The 15966-nt window shown below is 36.5% G+C and overlaps 1 protein-coding gene across 15 annotated transcripts in view; it reads left to right on the top strand.

Moving 5' to 3' along the window:
- The window catches only part of EPHA6 (EPH receptor A6), a 532902-nt gene that overhangs the window by 372617 nt on the left and 144319 nt on the right, over positions 1-15966 (top strand). For 11 of the 15 annotated variants that reach the window (XM_075515531.1, XM_075515576.1, XM_075515557.1 and 8 more), the window contains 2 exons: positions 13835-13882; positions 14302-14464. In XM_075515531.1, the coding sequence (XP_075371646.1) occupies positions 13835-13882; positions 14302-14464 (211 nt within the window). The remainder of the gene's footprint in view (positions 1-13834; positions 13883-14301; positions 14465-15966) is intronic. The other 4 variants (XM_075515552.1, XM_075515584.1, XM_075515656.1 and 1 more) reach the window with 1 other exon arrangement.

Here is a 15966-nt window from a genome sequence, read left to right on the forward strand (position 1 = left end):
TTGGAAAGGTGAAGTAAGATTAGTCATTTCTCTTCTGTAGCCCTATGCCTTTCTGTGAGGTCTGTATGATATGTGAGGTCTGTTGACCCTCAACCTCCCTACTACTTAAATAGCTAAACCACTCCAGTCTTTCCACCTCTTTAATTACAATTTTGCATAATGTTTAACTGATTAGAAAGATCACTTTTTTTCAGACACAACTATGTTACAACTTCCCTATTTCCCTTAAGTACCAGCTATTTCTTTCTTGATTCAGATTTTGCTTTTATGTTAGATTTTTAAATCATGAAGAACAATATATGCACCAGCTCCAATGCACATGAGGCTGACGGGAGCCTGCAGACTGTGTCACATTATTCATGAGCAGACGTAGTTCATTTGGTACTGTTGCGGCTGGATTGTTAGCATGTACTGGTTCTTTCTCTGGGCATATTCTTTTATTGTTGCTATACCTACCATAGCATGCTTGATACCCTTGCAAACTTCCTGACTTAATTTTAAAGTCAACATCAGTGACAAGGTTGGGGAATGGGCAAAGGCTTTTAACAATAGGGATGAGCATATGAGCACTTCAGGTGCCTGGCCAGTCAGCGAGTATATATACTGAATATACTCAGTATAAAATGGCGAGCACTGTGCTGTTAGTGTTGAATGATCAGCTGGACAATTTTTAGCCTCATGCTAATCATTCTCTTTTAAAACGAACACTTTGCTCCTGTAATATTTTTCAATTATTCGAATTATTTGAGGCGTAAGTAGCAATCTGCTGCCTACAAGTAACATGTTTCTGATGTGACTAGAAGCAAGAAATGTAGGGCTCATGCAATAATACATTTTCATTACATTTTCAGCACATTCTCATAAAAACAAGAGCACTGAGTAATTTGGATGTATAAGAGCTTTTGGATAGTAGTATTAAGCAGACCTTAGTATTTGACCATAGCTGCAGGAACAGATCAGCATGTCGCAGCGAGGCGCCAGGGCTCCAAGGAGTGCCTCTGGCATTCTTGGCCGTTCAGAGCTCCTGGGAAATGAACCATGTCTGGGGAATGTTTTTAAAAAATAATCACTACAAATGTGCTTTGGGAGATACTCATTAAAACAAAATCTCCTAGCTTATTTTAGCATAGTAAGTGATGTTAAACAAGCTTCTCAGTTTTCCTATTCTGCTGTTATTAACCTAGTTTCCCAAGGGAAGAACTGTAAAAGCCTTAGATTCTAAAAAAAGAAAAAACATAGATCTCAGAACTGTTGAAAATGAGAGTGAATAATTATGAGACTCTCTGACCAGATATAATTTTTGCCTGCAGGAAAGAACCTAAGGACCTTGCAGCAGCCATTATTAATGACACTGGTATAATTACTATTAGGAGAAAAAGAAATCTGGCCTCTAAATATCAATTACATGCAGCAAAGGGTTTATCAAAGAAGTTCTGAGCTAGACCTTCTCCATTAGGTGCCTGGTTTGGCTAGTCTCCTAATCGTTGTCGTCAATTATTTAGAGATAGCTTCTAAACCTTTGTATTTAATAATAAAGTAGCCTACAGAGCTATTACTAGTGTCGTTCCTGCTGAACCAAAAAATCTTGACGAGAAATATAATGCTGTTTAAGCAACCCTAGTGGATTTGATTAAAAAAAAACATAGTTCAGTCTCTGCTGATCTTGTGTTCTTGTCTGTAGCCAATACCACTTTCCCAAGGAAAATTGCATGTTCAATGCTTATTCCAGTACCTGCTAGAAGAGCTGCACAAATGTAGTAAAAGTGCATTAACGGTTTTGAATAAATGGTTTTCAAACTCTTTCAAAGACATAGGCATAGGAGGTATACAAACTATTACGAGACAATAAACAGCACCACACAGCTAGTTCCATACCTCAAAGAAAGCTAAGAAAGCTAAATCCACTAATAGCAGAGGTTGATTCATAATAAAAGGAATTATTAAACATTTTTTCTAGTCATTCAGCATTTGAACTTCAGAAAAAATAGTTTTAAAAATAGTTTACTGACACAGCAAGAATAATAATGTTAACCACAGGAATCAGCTGTTAATCTTAAGCATGTGATTAGGTAGGGTCAAAAATCAGATGCAGCTGTTTTATAGTGCAGTAAGTTTCAGCTCCCTCCCAAGGACAAACTTTAGATAATTTTGATGAACATATTGTAAAAAAGAAATGTCTCTTCAGAGAGACTATATCAATTGTACAAAAGGAAGTGGTAGGAAGTTTAACATGTTTCATCCTGAATTAACAAAACGGAGAATGTACTCTCAACTTAAAACATTTTATTATTGTTGTTGTTGCTGTTATTATTAACTAGTTTCAGTGTGTTCACCTTTGAGTTTAGGCGCAGTACATTTTAGTAGTATCTGAAGTTAGAGCTGTAGTTCCCTCAGGTACCTTAACACACATTCAGTAGTCAAACTTTGGGTTTGAAAGTTTGACATATATTTACAAAAAGAATGGTGGGTTTCGTGAACAATATAACTAGTGTAGCTGCCAAAAGATGGCCACCTAAGCAAAAATAATTTCCTTATTTATAAGTTAAATACAATGTCCCTGTCTCTATTTCCCTAAAACATGTCAGAATGTTTCCTTTAGACCTTCTTAAAATAAGAACTAGCTTAAAAGTTCCCAAAAGTCTTCATCTATGAGCCCAAACTATTTTCAAAACTGAAGCTAGGACACTGTTTTCATAATACACAAACTACTTACTGTTCAGAAATTGGTTTTTCACAACCGTAAATGTGGATTCACAGATTAAATCAAGAAGATATGTACCTTGAGACATAAGTGAGGTTATACCTTTGTCTAAATGAAGGAATGTTCCAATATTGAGGTATCATTTCACTTGCAGCTTTTTCCTGCAATCCTTCATGCATTCAGGAGATATTTGGGGAAAACAGGTAAAAAGACATGTGTTCCTTTTTTGGGGAAAAACAGAGAAAGACTCTTTTTTTCCTCTCTTCTTCTGAGACTGCATTGCAACTGCACACTAACCACGTAGAAGGACAGATTGTTATTAGTTTTCCACTTTTAACATTTTTTTCACACTGAAATGGAGACAAAGCCACTCACTGCGTAATATAGGCAACCTCTTTTTTATTAAGTAGGGAGGTCCCCAAAGCAGTCATTCTGGAAGAAGGGAGAAAAATCCAAATAGAAAGAGGAAGCTCTTTTAAGGAGAGCCATTCAATTTTCATGCAATAAAACATACTATTTCCATGTTTAATATTAGCATAAGCATTTTACCATGTATTAAATAAAAGCTGTGGGTTTGGTGGTGGTGAGGAGTGGTTGTTGGAATGAAAAATGCACATTAGAGGAGCTTTTCATTTAAATGCATGATTTCATTAGCCAACTTGAATTCATAGAAAGGCTATGTTATTCAGTAACTCCCACGTAGTTTTGTACCCTAATAAAATCATAAATGTTTATTTTGTTGATTTAAAGAAAAATAATGTAAAAATTCTCTCTTTTTCTTAATTTTTTTTAATGTATTAGTATTAATAGTTTCAAAGTGCCCTTTCTTGATGTTCTTGTCAGGGAGGCGGAGTTAACAACCTATTATTATGTACTCCTTACCGAGCTGTTAATAGCTTTAGAGTCTTTTGCAGGAATTCACCTGCTGCTCATAAAAACATTTATGTTGCTGTAGTAACTTCACCAGATTGATGCATCTTCTATTTGCAATGACCTTGCACAAAATACCTGGTTTTCTTGCATATGCTGCCAGAATTACTAATATATTATATTAACACAGTGGCAATTCTTTAGTGACTGAGACAGCTCTTCCTTTTTAAAAAGGTCTTGTCACCTGTCTGTAAATGTCTTCAAAAGTTTTTCAGATTTGTTTGTTTGTTTTTACCAACTCCAAAAATATTATTTCTGCTGAAGTTAGTGAAATTAGAAATGGCCATTTCCCTGATACAAAAATAGGAACAAACCTTGCTTTGTCAGTTTTAAAAGTGTGAAATCAGCATTTTAGTTTACTTGTTAGATTGTTTACTTTGTCCTTTGAAATTAATGTTAGACTAATTGGAAAAAAATTTCCATTTTTGCTTTATACTCCTCTATTAACTCACTGAGGTGTTTGAAGAAAATATATATTTAAATAATATGCTATATTTATTGTTGATGTAATGCCAGGATCTGCAATATAGTCATGATGCCAGAGGTGAATTCAGCCCTTTTGAGTTAACTTTACAAGATAGATGTTTGCTGTCTGCTTGCACTGAGACACAAAAAAATGCACACACATGCTCACAGATGCACAAATAATGTAATATTTCAGTGACTTTTCAATAGCTATTGATATATTTATATCTGAAGAGGTTTGCATAATGAAAAACGCTACACAATCTCAAAGGATTGTCCCTATATATGGATCAGCAGGTTCCCTCTTGCTTCTCATTTATTATTTGTATTGGAGTGCTTAAAGTCAAACTTTAGTTTGTGTCCAAGTTTGTATTTTAGAGCCAAAATTCTTCCTCCAAAATTGATTTTTGTTGGGTGGTGTTGAAATCTGTATTAATATTGTCAACATTATTCTATATTTATAAGTCCTGATTTTCTCTGAAAAAGAAAGTAGTTGTCCCAAAGAACTGTATACACAGTTAGCATGTGAAAGACTCGTTATTATATAACATTCATGTAGATTTAAATTAATCCTAATGACTTCAGTCATTTATTCCAGATTCACAATAGCAATATGAATCAATACTATCTATAAAAGTAGGTATTTTGCTTACTTAAATAAATGAGATAGATAGCTTTATTAATACCACTGAACCACAGTTAATAGCTCTCTTATGTGTATCTATGAACCAAGTAAACAACTATGAATAGTTTTGCTTTAAGTATGGCTTGTTTCCAAGCTGTTGTATATCAGTAAGGATCTTTTCTGTATTTGCCAGGTAGGAAATATTCAGTAGCAAATGAAAACAGAAAAGTGTACGTTAGTCTGCATTTCTAGGAATAAAATATATTTATGTAGAAGATTCAACCTAGGCTCAAACTAATCTTAAAACCAGCTCAGTCACTCTACCTGTCCTAACACCCTGCAAGGCTGAAACACATTTGAAAAAGGAGTTGGAAAGGCTTGTTACCTCAAGAGGTTTTTAATACAGTATGCAGTTTTCACAAAGGCGTCTGTAAAAACGTATACATTACACACAGCAGTTAAAATTTTCCAGCCAGGTGTTACAAACCTGACAAAATGTCCAGCACAGAACAGGAGCTCTAATCAAAATCCTGGACCTAACTACCTATGGATATTGTAGAAATTCTGAAATTAGGTAAATTAAGCAGTTTTTGTCATCAGCACCATTAGAGCTGAGTTTTGTGTAGCTGACTCAGTGCTGTACTACATTTTCAGGATTGGTGGATTCATGTGAATTTCACAGCTTTGAAAATATGTTGTGCTTTTTTTGTCAAAATAGAGGATTGGCTACATTGTATTGTAACAAGTCACCATCATTGCAGAAGTCTGAAAAATTGGATCATTGCTCTTGTATTGAAATTCCACTTCAGTTGTAAGATGCTTCCTTACATTAAAAATGTCTTCACACTTCAATGTGAAATAGAGGAACCACAATTTTGGATTCTGCCATGAAGGAATGAAGCAGTTCTGTGTGTACAGCACTACTGTGATTTTACCAATGCTGATAATGCTAGGCGTGAGAAGATTGCCTGCCATATGTCTCAGCAAATTAGAGACCTTCAGGTATTCAGACTGTGGCTTTTTACATTACAGGCTTTTTACATCACATGAGTTGTCCCTTTTTGTTATCTTTCCTCCAGGGTCCTGCATTTTCAATTTAAAAATTTCATTATCCAGTGACCTACCTCCCATCTGTAACTAGAAGTACTGTTCCTATAATATACAGAGATATGTTGAGTTTGACTGAACAAATCACTGATATTCATGATTATTCACTATTTCTTGTAGATGGGGAACTAGAGTATATTCAATAAAATCATCACGAAGCAGATTTAAAAGCAAAAAAACCCAGTATTTTTAAAAAACAGTTTGTAATTAAACTTGTTGCCTAAGGATGTTTTGGAAGCCACAAGCAAAATTGGTTCAAAAAAATAATTAAGTAAATTCATGGAAGAAAAGTCCATGAGCCGTAAAACGTAATGAAGCAAATTTAGTTAATTCAGAAACCCACTAATCTGCAGATTGCTGGACTCTGGGGGAGTGTTAAAGGTGAGCATGGGGAGAAAGAACATGTACTGCTTATGTGGAGTCTCAAGTCTGCAGTGGCATATATAGGATCTGATTCAGAAATTTGAACTATGAATCTTCTATACCAAATAAATGGCTGGGGAATTAGCCCACTGGCTGTATGTACATAGTTCTCTGGGCTTGTTTCACAACGAAGTCTGTCACAGAAGGCTTCCAGTCTTCACATTTTGCAGGATTGCATCTGTTCCCTGTTGAGCTGGATTTGTCAGCGGGTTTATTATCCCATTATGAGGTACACCTTAGTATTAGGTATCTCAGAAGAAACTGTGCTTTACTGTCCAAAGATCACAGCAAAACTTTTGAATACTACTTGAGTTTATTTTTACCATTAGTAAGCTAGTTCATGCTTGCAGTAGCTCCTTGCTTCTTCCCAAATGGAAAAGGCAGCGCAGGGGAAAAGAAAATTGAAATAAGTGAAAAAATAAGAAAAATCTTGAGGGACAACTGGAGAGGCTGACATTTTTATATGGTGAAGTTAGAAAGACTCCTGCAGATACTGGTGTAGAGGTTTTCACTGGTAAATATTTTTAATTAGCAAACAAATGTTATCAGAGTAGCTCATAACTGCTAGAAAGATGGAATGTAATATCTGCGCTTCTCTGACCATTCAAGTCACGTTCCCCAGCTGCCTTTATTATATTCTGGATTGCACCCCGTTCCATCACCACCTTAAGGCACAGACCTGGTTTTATTCCTTTCCATTTGATCTCCTTGTCAGTGTGATCAGCAGTGTCCTAGCTGCTGCCTTCACAGCTGGCGTTCCCGTTTGGCCCGCCATGTTAACCACACAGCTTTTGCTCGGCCCACCTCTCGCCTCGTTGTGCTGGCAAGAATGTTAACACTGTTTGAGAGTCACCCTGTCCTCATCTCTCCTCATTTAATTTTCTCTTTTTCATGGTTCACCTCACATCAACTCATTTCTGCCTTTCCAGGTATATAATCCAATTAAAATGAGGTTTGGCTGGGTTTTGACCTTTCCATATTTTCTTTATGATTAGTTATCTGTTCTTCTCCTTTCCTTGTGGACAGCTTCACTTTATGTACGGAGAAAGTGATGAGCTGACTGACAGGCAATCAAAATATAAAATATTGAAAGGCCAAACAGGTAAAGCACACTTTAGTATTTCAGCTCCCCAAACTGTTACATCCCAGATTAATCACAAGGGAGGTCAAGAAGGGAAGGGAGAAGATTACTACCTGAAGTGGCTGAGGCCTTAAAATGCTGCAGGTTTCTTCTCTGAAGCAGATACTAGAGCCGTCGGCAATTTTCTCTTTGGCCCTACTTTTTCCTGTCAGAGTTTTCATCTTAGTTCAGATTGGTCCTCTGATCTTTGTAATCACTTTTCTAAATTTACTTTAAGTTTGTTGGTCAGCTGGAAACCAAAGGTACAAGACTTTTAGGAAGTGGTTTTTTTAAGAGTATGAATGGTATCTTTGACTATTATTTCTATTATTGTAAAATTTTTATCAGTCTACATTGCAAAGAGAATTTACCTAATCCTGTTGATCATATTGTAATCAGACAGTAATTAATGTTAGAGGCACATTTTTGGACCTATGAGTCTTTTCTCTAATATTTTCCCAGTATTACTGCTGGCATTCATGTTAATATATTTACTGTAGGTCAAAGTAGTCTTCTAAGAGAAAAACATGCACAAAATTAGCAAAGATAAAGAAGCTTTCAAAGACAGATTTTGAGTTTCGCAGGTGTAGTTAATTTTACTGATTTCAGTGTAATTACTCCTCATCTACAACAATCTCTGTAACATGAGAAGCAAGAGATGACTAGGGGCAATAGGCATTCAGAAATTGTATTATGGAAATATTTTATTGCAAAGAAAGAAAATAATTTTTGAGAATTATTTGGGACAAATTAGTTGTGAGAGGAATATAGGCAGCATAAATCAAAGGCAATGTCCATAAATTAGAGCTGTTTTTCTTGGAAAACACAGACAGTAAGTACAAACTCCACAGTTAGCTGTTATTTGTCTTCAGTAGATTCTGTTTGAACTGATTAATCACATATTGACTATACCTAGTAATTACCTACTGTTTTATTCTAATGTGTATTGCAACATTAAAATTCAACTGACTCTGGAGGTGATTAAGTGCCATCATAGCTGATTCCATGAGAAAAGTAAGGAAGAGGTCGGAGATTTCATTTCACAATGGACCAGAGCTATGATTAATAAAAATTCCTATCTTCCAGAATTGTGGCCATTCCTTTAAAATAATGATGCTTCCACTGTAGGTCACATTGTGTATATCCTTCAAACTGATGTATCTAGGAAAGAGGAAAAATGTGACCAAATGGTCTCATAAAAGATTCTTTTTCATTATTGGTGCTTTTATTTAAACATTGATAATGTCTGAATCATGGAACTCCGAATCTTCTTTACTTTAATGTGGTACTTATTCAGCTTTGACATTGTGCTTTAGTGCACAGGAGAAAGACCTGGTCCCTGTGGTATATAGATTGAATCTCTATTAGTATTTCTTTCTGTTAAGCGATAGCGCTCCGAAAAGGCTAAGCAGGATTATATGGCTTAAGTACAGAATTTTAATGTTGGAGGACAATGGATATAGACTAGAAAATGTATTTGCAAGCAGTTGATAGTAAATTCAGTTACTGTCTCCCTGGATTCTTTCTGCACACATACATTTGGAAGTTGTAGGTACACAATAAGTATGTTTTCAGCTGGCAGAAGCCTTTGAAAACCCTTTCCCCAGTGTCAGTTTAAGAAGACTTTTCAGTTACTCATGGGACTCAATGAACTGTATACCTTTATTATCTTTCATAAAATAAGCGAGAGACAGAGTAAACTGCAAGAGAGTGGTAATTCCTGGAGCTCCCGTTATATATTCTAAGTGATAGAAAATTATATTTGGTTATCTTTTTCAATTGCTGAAATAACGCCTGATATTATTTTGATTAGAGTTGTGTTTCTCTTTCCCACTCAAATATTAACAGTGACAAATCTTGTACACCTGAAAGTGCCTGGATTTTTATCAGTGCTTTATTGGTAAAGTTAATCTTTTAAAGGTTATTTGAGCACTATAAGGAAAATTCAGCACTTCAGCTTTTATTTCCATTAATCTTTTTTTGCACTAAACATTTTTAGTTATTTATAGTTTTTCTCACCCACAGCATCAGAATGTAAACTCTTTGATTGCAGTAGGAGTCTAAACTGATAAAAGGTCATCACATTTTGGTTAGTCTTTATCAATATTTTATTTCATATATGTGCACAAAGTCTTCATTTCTGTGCTGTTTCCCTCTGAAGTAGGGTGGGGATCAAATTAGAGAGCACATGTTCACATATGTGTGGCATGTGGAGGTTTATCTATTTGCTTGCAAGTGTTTATGTCATCAGAGGGAATCCCCTTTCTTTTGAGCATATGAGAAAAATGATAATACTCATCATGATAATATAACATCTGGATATTGAATAAATATGACCGTCATTAATAAAGTAGCTACTTTCAGTGAGGCATAATGAAGAACTATCATTTAACCTGAGGATGTCATACAGTGGAAATGTTTCATTACAGCATATGTTGATGGGACGGATCCAGCTATTCTGATGCATTGCAAAAGAGGAAAGCTTTTCATTATTTTTTATACTCTGATCCTGCTACTCCATTAAATCAGTTTATCTAGTCTTAGACCATTAGCACCATTGTAACTTCCATTCAGTCAGTCTACTTCTTGTAGATATGAAAAAATCTCTTGACTAGAAAGCCAAGTATAAAATTAGCATGGATACAGATTCAGGTACTCATGCAGAAGTGGCTGCAGGAAAGAGTTTGATTCTGAAAGGTGCTCGTGTTCATGCACAGAATGAGCACCTTTCTCATTGTCACGGATTTGTGAACACTGTCATAATCAGAACTGAATAATTCCGTTTAACTTGGATAGCTAGTCATAGGCTCTGTATTACATTGTGTAACAACTAATCACTTGTCATTGGGATTGTATTTATGTTTTAATTACAGATTTTCACCAAGATAAATTTGCAGTAGTTATGGAAGAGGTCTTATGAATTTCCTCATATCAGATTCTGACTAGTAGTTATATTAGTAGACTACGTTAGATAGACTCCTTTAACTTATGTTTAAACCCTCAGCCCCTGTGAAAGCACCAGAACTGCTTCTTGTGAGTCCTATGCCATCTTAAGGTCACAAATGCTGCTCTGATACTAATGTGAAGGATCAGAGCATTTCTTGTACTTCTGCTTTTATATGAACTCTGAGCTGTATATAATGGCCAACTATTCACTTACTGCTTACATGCAATGGGAAATACAGCCATATCAGTGAAACTTTTATTTTATTTTGCAGATTTTGTAGTAGTCTTCTGTAGTTATCAAGAAATACAGAACAGATGTAGAACAGAAATACAGAACATTTCCCATTGATCCTGGTCCCATCACTGTCAAGGTCAGAGATCTATCACAGAGCATACTGTGGCTCCTTCTAGCCCACAAAACCATGCTTCCTTTCGACGGAAAATAGGGTGCATGGCAGGAGGGCTGATATATGTCTAAATTTTTCCACAGCATAAAATCAGGGTCTGGTAAAAGCATGCACTAACATCCAGGAAGTACATCCAAGTCTTGCAGTTTAAAATTCACTTTTTGAACCCAGAATCCATGCAAAAATAAGTGCCTATTTTCTGTGGCAAGAATAAGACAAAGCGTCCCATACTTCTTTGCAGACTAGAATTGTATTGTTTTATTCCGAGACCGTCTTTAGGCCTCCCTGGGAAAGGTCATGGCAGAAGGAGTGGCCAACCTTGGGACCCACCCCCATCAACCTCAAATTGCATCTCTCTGTGGAAAGCTCTGGCTTTCCAGGTAGGCTGCAGATCTTGTCATTGTCATGAGAAGGGAGTAATGGCAAAGCATCCACTCTCCGGAGAATTGTCTTATGTATGAATCCAGTCCAAAAAGGCTGTTTTCTTTGTGTGAAACATTCACATGAAACAATGTGAAGTTTCCAGCTATTAATAATTTTGTCTCGAGTTTGAGCAACTGTCTCCTCGGGTACAGGATTCTGAAGCTTTTTCTTCTCAAACACACCAAGGTGACAGGTTCCCTTTCTCTGTTTCACTTGTAATAACAAATCCTATCCCCTTTCCCATATGACAGCAGTATTACTTTTGTGATCGTGTACTCCTCGACGTTGTTTTTCGGACTGTGTGATGGATGGCATAAGAGGCTGCAGAAATAAAAGAAGAAAGTAGATGGGAGGGCACGAAGATGGGAGCCCTCAGGGCCTCCTTCAGGCAACCCCAGGCAGGTGGTGAGGGGGCAGCAAGCCAGACAACCCTTGGAGGTGACCAAAATACCTTCCACTGCCAAGAAGGGACAAGGCAGAGATGGCTGCCCCTCAGGAAGTTGCTGTTAGCCACAGCCTGCCCACACGGACAGAGGGACTCATTTCGTTGATTAAATGTTACCATCACAGTCCTTGTCACACTCGTTATCTTTGACCAACTAAAAATAAGAAATTATACTTGATAACTGTCTGCCTACATCCCTGGCTAGGGAGCCACTATACCCCAAATGCTATGTTTTACACAAGCAGTAGTTAGCCTGTAATAACTCGCTAAATCTTTGAACTGAAGCATACTAATACCTGTATAAAACAAGCATTTGCTGTTTACATAACCTTTAATGAACATGTCCAGAATCTTTCCTTCACTGGATGTTGTGTCTTTACCTGGACTGAAGTGCAGAAACAGCATCTTGTATTGATATTGTATTTAACAGGCAAGATCACAAACATTGGGCCATACCTATTATTCAGTGTGGTCTTAGGACAGTGCAAAATCAGGTGGTTTCTTTTTTTTTTTCCTAATTCTTAGATTGATTTTGAGCTGGTCGCTATCTTGTGTTGAAAGACTTGGTCTCTTTGGGCAGAAATGTACACACTTTAGTCAGCAGCTTCATTACTAAATAAATTCAAGTCTTGTGGTCTCCAAGTTTGCATAACCTGCCCAAGTTACATGTTAAGTTATATGACCCTTCTGCACATGGAAGTCCCTGGAAGTTGCACATATAACAAGGCTGTAGAATAGAAATTAGCTATTCATGACACACTGAATGTTTGTGAAATGTCCATAAAGTAGTATGAAAACTCCTCTGTACATGTAGGAGTTCTCTATTTCCTTACAAATCTGAGTATTAACCTATTATACCTTTTTTGCTCACATACATGCTATTTTTCAAGTTGAAGCAAGCTTGATCACAAAAAAAAATCCATCGCTTTAACAGGTTGGCCTTCTGTCAGAAGAAAATAGGTATTTTCTGAAATTTCTAAAAAGAAAGTATGTCTAAAATCCACTAACCTGTTCAAAGTGAAGTTATAACATTTCAAGTAATTGGGAAAGATCTTCTGATAGTTATAGAAGTTGTTAGATGGTATATTAATCACAGTCTCCATCCATAAGATTACATGTACACTGTGTCTTACTATTTCAATTTAAATATACAGTTCTTGCTGTTTCAGAATTTGGTAATAGACTGTAGAACAAATCAACACTTCCTCTTACTATAGTTTCTCAAATTATTTCCACTGTTTGAAGTGAGCATTAGATGCAATTTAGCTATTCGTCATTGTTACCTTCCTTCTCCTCCTTTACTAACAGAATCATTAGAATATTTTTGTGTGTTTGTTTTTTAATTTGGTTTTCTTAGCCATCTCCTTGTATGCCTACTGGGGGAATACTGATATACCTGCTGCGCTATGCTAATGTGACTTTGTTACACCATGACTGAAGTTGACTCAGCGTGTTTTATATAAAACTGTTTGTTTTATGTAAAAAATATATGGATGTCAGTCAGAAGAGGTTAAGAGTCCAAGAGCATCTAACTGAAACCTATTCTTCTCCTGGTTATATCTCTTCTGTGAACCAGATTGTTTCCTTCTTAACAGGCTGGAAGCACCGTTTTGAGTAACTTATACATACTCTAATATTACTGCATGGTATAATAAATGTATATGGTGCCCTATGGGTATCACAGTTGGATTGTTAAGCATATGCCAAGGACATTTCTGCTCATATGTCAGTTTGGAGACAAATCCTGCTGCAATGAAGTAAAGCTAGCCTTAAGGCACCATATAAAATATTACAGATTACTGATTTATCAAGTGACAGTAACTAATGACAGGGAATAAACTCTCTCTTCCTTTAAGTTATCCCCTCATGTAAAAGTATCATCAACGACCTGTCTAGCCAAGCAGCACTTAGTTTTTCCACAGCAATCAATGCGTCTGGTCTCCATACTACAGCAGCTGGTCTGCAGTGGTAATTCCCAGTAATCTCTGCACACCATAATTCTCAGTGACCTCTGCGAGAGTCAGGAATTCTCAGCAGATGCCCAGGATCAACTGCTAGGAGATAAACAGGGGACTTTTGCAGAAAGTGTTTCTCAGAGAGTGTGAAAGGGAATTTCATGTATGACTACATTACAGCTACCTGGAAAGAGAAATTAAGTTCAACAGCAGTGAAGCAGTTGAACCATGCTAGAAGTTTACAGACTTTAAAGAAAAAGTTAATTTTTATTTTCTTTTACCCACAGGTCTACCCACGGATAGCGCCGGCATTTTGGCACTACCTGCGGGTAGAAGTGAGTAGCGGGTATTTGAATACTCCCACATCTTTACTTTACAGCTTACTAGTATTTACTGACCTCCTAGTTTGTCCATTGTGCAAAAGTAATTAGCTACCATTCTAGCTGCCATTTTCTGTAAATGTAGTCTTGTACTAATTCCATATCGTTTTGACTACAGTGTAATTACTAACCCAAGACACAAAGATGTGATGTGTTTATATGCAAGATTAAAGACAAAAAATGGAAATCTATGGCCATATCATACATTATGACTATAGCACAAAATCCAAGTACACAAATCCATACCTGCACCTCCTTTTATAAACACATTTTACATTCATGAGAAGAATGTGGAGCTTCAGTTCTGCTATATCATTTTTGCAAAGTTTGTACAACTCAACTTGATATCATTTTTCCCCTCTTTTGTCCCTCAGGAGCATGAGCAGCTCAGCTATTCCTCCACAAGGTCCAAGGCTCCAAGTGTTATCATCACAGGTCTCAAGCCAGCCACCAAGTATATATTTCATATCAGAGTCAGGACGGCAGCAGGATACAGCGGCTATAGCCAGAAGTTTGAATTTGAAACTGGCGATGAAAGTAAGTTTTACTGAAGGAAAAAAAATCAAATACAATAGAAGTAGCATCTAATTCTAAAACACTGAGGCACTGGGAGTTTGAATGGCTGAATCCATACCATTTGCTTATCACAAAATGACCACTGCTGTATAGTAAAAAAACAAGTAAGCCTCAGCCTCACACTTCTGGATTTATAACAACAAATAGACATTTTAGCCCAACACTGCAATTGAAGGAAAGTTTTCTTCTGCAAAATTTCCTTAAGGGTCCCTTCCAACTTGCAATATTCTATGATCCTGTGATCCTTTCTTTGCTTAAAGAAGGCCTTCCTTTTGACATCTAGAAATACCCTTAGTCAGGCTTTATATAAGTCCAGCAGCTTCATGCAAGCTCACAGAACACAGTGATGGAGTCTTTTCTCTGGAGTTTTTAGTGTTCCCAGACTCTACAAATTAAAAAATGAAAACTTTTATATGCATTTCCATCAACCAATGAGCCTACTAAATTTGCCAGTAAGAAGCAAAACGTCTATGTATTACTACAGTATTCTGTAGCATCAAGCCTTTTTGCAAGCCTATGTATGATGTTCATGCTCTGAACAATTTTATATTTAAGTCATGTATTGCCCTCCATGTTCAAAGAAACTGCAAACAAGGTATTTACAAGCGTTTGAGATAAAATTAGTGTAGTAGATACAACACTAAAACACTCATTAATGAAATTACTTTAATTAACCAATTATGTATACCATGTTTTTCATTAGTGTTTTAGAATTCAAGTTGCTTAAGCTAAAGTACAGACTGAAAACTATATAAGTGTTTTCAAGAGCACCCATGGGTTTGTGTTCCATTTTCATTGCTTCTTAACTTCTGTTTCAAAAATGTTTTAGGGATAGATTTCCAAGTGCTTAATGCCTAATTGGAGTTTTTAAAATTTTCTGGGTACTTAAGCCAATTGGTTTGAATAGGAGTTGAGCACTTGGGTGTTTTCAAGAATTCCAGTACATCCTGTCTCCATCTTCTGATGCAATAAATACTAGGCTTTAGGAACTCAGGGACATAACTCTTATCAAAAGTAAATGGTATTTAAACCTCTATGAGCCTACGTCATGTTTGTGAAAATGTGACTTGCCCATCTAAATCAGGAAGACTGTGGTTCCAGTGACATTTCTCTCATTGGCACTGCTGATAGAAACATCACCCGGGAGTGAGATTCCACCCACTCCTTCCCAGCCCCCCATCTCCTTCTCAGTTGCACTAATGCAGCAGGCCCTTGGGCTGCATGGTGAGCTAGAGCTCACAACACTCTTAAACATTTATTACCTCTATTACTTCTAAGCACTCAGTGTGAATCTTGATAGTGAGACATAAATACACATTATATATTTGCTGTTTACCAACATTTATTGCTTAAGCGTGTGCCTGACTAAAAGTGTTTGAGTTGTTATAAGTATAAATCATTCTGTGATTGAAAGGAAATATAGACAGAAGAGGTTTTGTTTATGATCAATTGAGATGGAGGTC

Source organism: Mycteria americana, chromosome 1 (genome assembly GCF_035582795.1).
Source record: "Mycteria americana isolate JAX WOST 10 ecotype Jacksonville Zoo and Gardens chromosome 1, USCA_MyAme_1.0, whole genome shotgun sequence".
NCBI classification, from domain to species: domain Eukaryota; kingdom Metazoa; phylum Chordata; class Aves; order Ciconiiformes; family Ciconiidae; genus Mycteria; species Mycteria americana.